Source organism: Coregonus clupeaformis, unplaced genomic scaffold (genome assembly GCF_020615455.1).
Source record: "Coregonus clupeaformis isolate EN_2021a unplaced genomic scaffold, ASM2061545v1 scaf0336, whole genome shotgun sequence".
In the NCBI taxonomy this organism is placed as follows: Eukaryota; Metazoa; Chordata; class Actinopteri; order Salmoniformes; family Salmonidae; genus Coregonus; species Coregonus clupeaformis.
In genome coordinates this window covers 90,178-97,505 of record NW_025533791.1, presented here as the reverse complement: position 1 = coordinate 97,505, position 7,328 = coordinate 90,178, and the positions used below count along the sequence as shown (strand labels likewise).

Sequence of the window (7,328 nt, the reverse complement as noted above, 5' to 3'; positions counted from 1 at the left end):
CTCCCCGTCTCTCTCTCTCTCCTCTCCATCCCTCTCCCCCTGCCCTCCCCCCGTCTCTCTATCTCTCTCCTCTCTCTCCCCCTGCCTACTGTGGCTCCATCTGCTCTCTGTTCTCTCCAAATTTAACAAGGCATGTGGGGCAGGGCTGTGAATGGTGTTGACATCACCATAGAGATAGGTCTATGTCTCTGAACACATCACACATCCAACTTCACACTTCCTGTACAACACCTGAGCAGCCAGATCACTAGGAACACCTCAGGGCCCTGGTATATGATACTTACCAAGCATCTTATAAAACCCATTTATGTATTTATTTTTGGTAAACTTTTCGCTGCTCATTTGTCCTTCATTGAGCAGCAATGAACAGTATGATGACCATAATAGCAATGCTGCAGAGTCACTTACCTGCTACCTGCTAGAGATCAGAGATATGATGATTAGTCCTCTAATATTCACAGTACATGGAGAGATCACATAGACACCCACAGGTTAAATGTCTGTTAGAATCAGAGCACCTCCCTCTCACTGTGGTTACTGAACCCGAGAGGTCCCCAGGTGCATCTCCAATGGCAACAGCCACAGTGGTGTCACATCTTTGATGCCAATACACATACACACTCATGTCATACATGAACGGTCACGCAGATAATCTCCCTCCCTCTCTCTCTCTCTCTCTCTCTCTCTCTCTCTCTCTCTCTCTCTCTCTCTCTCTCTCTCTCTCTCTCTCTCTCTCTCTCTCTCTCTCTCTCTCTCTCTCTCTATTTCTCTCTCTCTTTCTCTATCTCTATGTCGCTCTCTCTCTAAATGCATGGTACTGTTGCTATGGTAACCTCCTCCATGGTAGGTGAATCCATACTCAGTAAGAGGGTCAATGGAGGGTCATGCTAGCAGCTTAGCTCTCATACTATCTGGTTATGCAATGTCTGTCACGTCACCACAATAAGGAGCAGATGGGATATAGCCTATGCATTTTAAATAGCACATGCAATGCTACACTTTTAGGCAGTGAGAGTCTTATGTGCATGGTATTACTTATATATATAGCCTTATCAAATTCATAAAATGCAATATTTAGTCCCTAGAACCTTATATGTGAGCTAGAAGAACTTAGGAATGGTCTTTGGCTAGAGATGAATGCTGAGCTTATGGTTTTGGCCCCGGTGTCTTTATGGGGATACAGGATGGCTATAGCGTCGCCTGTGCACAGTGTTATTTCAGCTGGCCTGCCCTAGGGAGGGAACAGACAGATCAGCCAGGAGGATATCTCTGTAATCACACCCAGCACCTGAGCCCAGAGGCTAAGGCTAAGGCTGCCTAACAGACTGGCAGATAGGGCCTCCAGATAAATCATGGTGCAGAGAGTGACAGAACACCACAGCTTTGGTCTAGCTCTTAGCAGAGTCCCACTGATCTTAGAACAGTGAGTGTTAATGGTGGTGACTGCAGATCTTGTGATGTTTACGGATTTGTTCTGAGGTCTAGCAGAAAACTGTCAGTGGCAGTAATAATTGAAGTTGCTGTGACAGCATGACTAAATACGAGTATGCTGTGACCAGTAGAAGCAGTTGCTTACTTCCGTAGCAATGTGGCAACAGTGGCATCAATTTGCTTCATGATGCCAATTTGTGTGTGCATCTCAGAGTGATGCCCATGATGCACAAAGCTCACGAGGAGGTGCAGGTGATGTCTCTGCCCTGCCCTATCCTCACGTGTGTTTGAGTGTTTGTGTTTGAGTATAGAGTACAATGGATTGCATCAGATATTTCTGAGGAGGTGGGGGTTAGGGTAGGTTTCATCCTGAGCTTATTGCCCTGGCATGCTGCTCTTTCACACTGTTGTGAAGCAGAGACTGAGTTAGATCTGCAAATGGAAAAAACATGTCTTCTCCCCCACTCCCTGTCTGACCCTTTAGCTTACAGTGAATAACCTCAACATCACCAAACAGTTGCTCTTTCACAACTGCAGCTCTCTAAACTTAGTTTCACCATCTCCCTGATTCCACAGGCAAACTACCCAGGCGACATTGACATCTCAAGCATTAATGTCTGTTATCCAACCAACCAAGCCCAATGCTTGGTTGCTTCCAACTGTATTCACCCCCCAACACTCTGCAGTTTGTCAAGCGTATAACGCCTGTGAGAGAGTCTATCTCAGTCAGCACAGAGATAAATGAACCAGGGCCTTTCTTTATGACAAACTCAACAGCCTGAACAGAACAGAATGCCTGAGAATGATAAAGAAAGCCATTGTTAAAAGCCAAACCGTGTTATCCTATCTAGCATGTCAGTGGTTTAGCTGCAGTGTGCACAGCAGTAATCCTTCATTGGGCTTGCAGAGTGTGATCCCACTGCCAAGCTGTTATTGCATTCATTTGAGAAAACAATATTGTTCACAGTCAATGGAAGTCAGTAGGCTATTACCAATGAGTTCATTTCTATGTAAACAAGATGATGATGAGGGTTCTCATTCGGGTTTAATGCAAATGGTACAATTTATTTCATAATATGTTTGCATTTATATCTAGGAATATACTGTATTTTTCATCTTCCCATTCCAACACAACTGAAATAACAACCATTACTGAACATTGGTTTGTTTTTCATTATAAAATGTGAACACATTATCACTCCTCAGCTATACCTCAGCTATGGCTGATTACAAATGATTGCTGTCTGTTTTAAGTGACAAATGCCTCCATTCACAAAGCATTATTTGCAGAACAATTTACTGCACACCCTGTATAGGAACACGTCTGCACAATCATCAACAGATATATTGCAGTACAGTACATACCCTGAGTATTGACTTTATCTGACAACAGACACGGACTACATATTCTCATCTGTCAGCAGATCTATACGGCTATCTGAATGTGTGTGTACATTTGTGTGAAGAGACACAGTTGTGTGTCTCTCTTTCTGTTTGTGTGTGTGTGTGTACGTGTGTGTCTTTGTGGGTGCATTTGTGTGTGTACCCCCAATCTATCAGTTCTTCTGTCTGAGTATTTGGGCGTATTGAGAGGCGTAGGATTGCCTGCTCTGCTGAGCCTCTCTCTCTGACTCATACTCCTCCTCATCTTCATCCTCCTCATCCTCCTCTTCCTCATCCTCCTCCTCTACACCCCTCTGGCGCTGTAGGATGCTGCTACGGGACTGTGAACAGGAGATGGGTTAAAGACTTGGAACTCTCTTGTTAAAAGGCAACGTGTCTGTACAGGACAGTAATGACTGTTAACCTTATCAGTGTATGTTTCCTCTCTGTCATTCATTCTTCTGTGGGTCTATGTTTTTGTCTGTAAAGCTAGCAGGAGATGCAATCTTACCTTCTTGGCTGATTCAGCAGTGTGTCTGAGGCTTGAGCCCAGGGTGGGACTAGGCTGGTGGGCCATAGAGGAGAGCAGCAGGGTCTTGTTGTCCAGAAGGCCGTCAGACACCCTGATCCTCCCAGTGAACAGCTGTAGAGACCGGGGAGATTATCAGCCCTGTAGCCCCATAACTGGAACTCCCTGCCACACTCATAACACCTCTCAGTCTACTCCACACTTCTTTAAATGTCTATTGTGAATGTGTGTTGTGTGTGTGTGTGTGTGCATGCGTGTCTAACCTCCAGGTCCTTGTCTATGTCCATGCTGTCCAGGTTCTGGAAGGTGTGTGTGTAGACCTCAAGAGCCTTGGCATGGAACACCATCTCCACTGTGATGAAGTCTGTGAAGATCCTCTGGAAGAAGACGTAGTTTTATTGTCACCGTAAGAGGCTGGACATGACTGGAACAAGTGCGAGTATGACTGGAACAAGTGCGAGTGAGTGTGTGTGTGTTTGTTTCTGTGTGTGTTCGTGTTCATATGTTCATGTTCGTGTGTGTGTGTTCATGTTCATGTTCGTGTGTGTGTGTTCGTGTTAGTGTGTGTTTGTGTTTTGTTCATGTGTGTGTTGTGGTTTAAGACCAACCTTGATGTCCTCTAGTTTCTGTCTCTGGAAGTCACTGATGGTCTCCTCCAGTTGTCTGGTGCTGCGGTGAGCGTTGTTGGTCACCTTCTGAACATTCACCTCAGCCTGAAAATCAATCACAACAAAGGAATACTACATCTGTACTAGACACCTGAAAGAAAGATTCTTTTTTATGACAACTAACAAAACCTCTGGAGGTCCACCACATAACAAGAACTCATCAATGGTCAGATATATCTTCATCTTTGTAGTGTATGAAGGTGTTGTTGATGTGACTGGGGATGGTTCCAGAGAAATCATGTTACCTGTGACTGAAAACATTGGGTAAGGAATTTAAGCATGACTAGAAAAAAAAAAAACATGAATAGAACTTCTACATTTCTAAATAATCTCAGAGACCAGGTTAGCTGATCTCACTGTGTGAGACTGAGCCTGTCACTCAAAGTACCACTCATAGAGTAAATACTGTTTGGCTGACAACCAATTGTTTGTCACAGGCAATACGTCACAATTTTCAATACTGTGTTTTGACATAAGGATTGTAGACGTAAATGCTATAATTATGCTGGAATTATGCCACTCTTGTAGAGTTGTATGCAGATATGAATAGACTGGGAGAAAGGATACAATGCTTTGTCTATCTGAGGGATTCTTCTGTTGGAGTTTCTCCAGATTCTGCAGCTCTTTCAGCTCTCTGTTCCGATCAGCATTGAACCTCTTCAGATCCGCCTGCATGTCAGAGATATGACCAGTCCATGACGCTTCAAACACACTGTCTCAAAAGAGACTTTTCATGCCTATTCATCCACTGCCATTGTTCTGCCATGAGAGGCTGTGAAGAGTGTGTGAAGTGACAATGAGAGAGAGAGAGAGAGAGAGAGAGAGAGAGAGAGAGAGAGAGAGAGAGAGAGAGAGAGAGAGAGAGAGAGAGAGAGAGAGAGAGAGAGAGAGAGAGAGAGAGAGAGAGAGAGAGAGAGAGAGAGAGAGAGAGAGAGAGAGAGAGAGAGAGATAGTGTTTGTGTGTGTGTGTGTGGGCGTGGGCGTGGGCGTGGGCGTGGGCGTGGGCGTGGGCGTAGGCGTGTTTAACTATACTTGTGGGGTCCTCACAAGATTATCAAACAAACAAACATTTGACCAACTGGGGACATTTTGTTAGTCCCCACAAGGTCAAATGTTCTTTCTAGGAGGTTTAGGGTTAAGGTTAGAATTAGAGCTAGGGTTAGAATTAGGTTTAGGGTTAGGAGCTAGGGTTTGTTTTAGGATTAGGTTTAGGAGCTAGGGTTAGGTTTAGGGTCAGGGTTAAGGTTTTCGGGTTAGGGTTATGGTTAGGGTACGGGTTAGGTTTAGGGTTAGGGAAAATAGGATTTGAATGGGACTGAATTGTGTGTCCCCACAAGGCTAGTTGTACAATACTGTGTGTGTGTGTGTGTGTGTGTGTGTGTGTGTGTGTGTGTGTGTGTGTGTGTGTGTGTGTGTGTGTGTGTGTGTGTGTGTGTGTGTGTGAGGGATCTGTATTTTGTCTGGTAATTACTGAATGAAATCTACAGTGTGCTTGTTTCCATGTGTGAGGACTTACTCTCTTGTTTTTGACAATATCTCCGTAGGCTTTGAGGGGAGTGACGACTTTGGTCTCCAGCCTCTCTACCTGTCAGGGGTAGACACAGTAAACATACTTTCATCTTCAAAACAACAGTATTTCAAGTTGTGAGAAACTAATTGCTGTGTTTTTGCTAGGTAAAAATTGCTCAAAACCAATACTGTCTTTGTAAATATAGTTTACTTAACTAAAGTTTATTTGAAAAAGTAGTTCACTATATCCAAACTACTTCGTGATTCTGTATGTCACAGACTACAAATTGCAATAACAGATCACACTCAAATCAGATTAACAGAATGTGTAATTAAGCCTATTAAACACAACAACTCTTTCAAGTGACAATTAGGCAGGTCTGATGCTGAAAAAGAAAGGACATTATTGCCTACTTCACCCATATTTTATTTTAGAAAATAAAGTAGAGTAATTCCAGTAGTTAGCTACACCTCTACATGGCCAAAAAAGTAATTAGCTACTGAAAACACCAATATTTGAATTTAGTTCAACAAAGCTATTGCAAAATGTAGTTAAATTACTAGTTGAACTAGCCTACATGTAGTTCACTACTCCCCAACACCCCCTGACCTCTCACCCCTCACCTCAGCCTGGCGGTAGTCCTGCACCATGGCCAGGTCTTCAGCCAGGTTCTTCAGACAGGTACGGAGCTCTGGGTCCTCAGTATTGGAGAAGTCATTGAGCTGTCTGACCAGCATGTCAGCCTGGTCCCTCAGCTTGGCTGTCTTCCTGGTGTAAGAGGCCAGCAGGCTGCAGAACTGACCCAGGTACTTCTCAGCATGGCTCACTGTCAGCTCCATGCTCTTTATCTGGCTGTCTCTGGACAAAAGAGTCATGAGCGGTTAGGGGTTTTGGCTAACCATAGATCTCCAATGACACTTTTCACACCGAAGTATGAAAGTGATATTGCTGGATGTCCCAGGTTATATGATGTATGTGGCTTCACAGAACTGAGAACCAGGAAGTTTTAGGGTTGTGTTTGTGATAAACGCTAGATGAGCCAAATGCACATCCCTTTAGCACTATATCAGTGAGACAGGTGTGTTTACAAAGGCACACTCATATGGGATAAATAATTCCCAGAGGGCAATCTTCTCCATTCATAATCTAGGCCTATTTACCACTTTAGCTGTGGTTTACACACATAATTGTGGAATGACACTATATAGTGAAACATTACATGGTTATAGAACTAGTACTGGAGAATACAACACACCCTGCATCAAATGGAGAATCAACCGATTGGCTAAATGTTGATGTTGACTCTTTAGAGCTGCCTGGTCCATGCTACAGTAGCTTTTCCTGCTACAATAGCTTAAAGCAGTGACTAGCTAACCAACACAGGTGTTACCAAGTAATCTTGGTACATTAAACCATATATGCATGTAACGAGGGCACCTACCTTGAGAAGATGGTGTTCATGTTGGATTTGCTCAAGCGTCACTTCACCTCACTTTTAGCTGCGTTGTTTTCCTTAGCCAAGCTCTCACCTGCCCCAGGTTACGAGCTAGTTTGTTGCTATAGAAACGACAACACAGCAGAGTGAGGTTTGGGGTGTAGGTGATGGTTATGGCCACATGGTGGCAGCAGCGTCTCATTACTAACATAAGCCCCCGACAGAAGCAGAGACAGGCTTTACAAGGCAGCCTTACAGAAGAATAAAACGTAACCCCATCCCTCAGGACTATTAAAGAGCGTGGTAAAACTGGTGTATTAAAAACTCACTCTCACCCTTTCTTTCTCTCTTTCTCTCTCTGCTCTCTCTCTG

The 7,328-nt window shown here is 44.0% G+C and overlaps 1 protein-coding gene across 1 annotated transcript; it reads right to left on the bottom strand.

Annotated features, from left to right (window-relative positions):
* Window positions 1-2,469: 2,469 nt before the first annotated feature.
* On the bottom strand, window positions 2,470-7,116 carry LOC121576058 (CBY1-interacting BAR domain-containing protein 2). The gene is made up of 9 exons (XM_045214915.1): window positions 6,963-7,116; window positions 6,145-6,379; window positions 5,528-5,596; window positions 4,579-4,680; window positions 4,257-4,262; window positions 3,952-4,056; window positions 3,607-3,720; window positions 3,326-3,457; window positions 2,470-3,155 (listed from the first exon to the last, which is right to left on the bottom strand). Exons 1-9 carry the CDS (start codon window positions 6,980-6,982, stop codon window positions 2,988-2,990), a joined length of 951 nt encoding a protein of 316 aa, XP_045070850.1. The 5' UTR covers window positions 6,983-7,116; the 3' UTR covers window positions 2,470-2,987.
* Window positions 7,117-7,328: the final 212 nt, after the last annotated feature.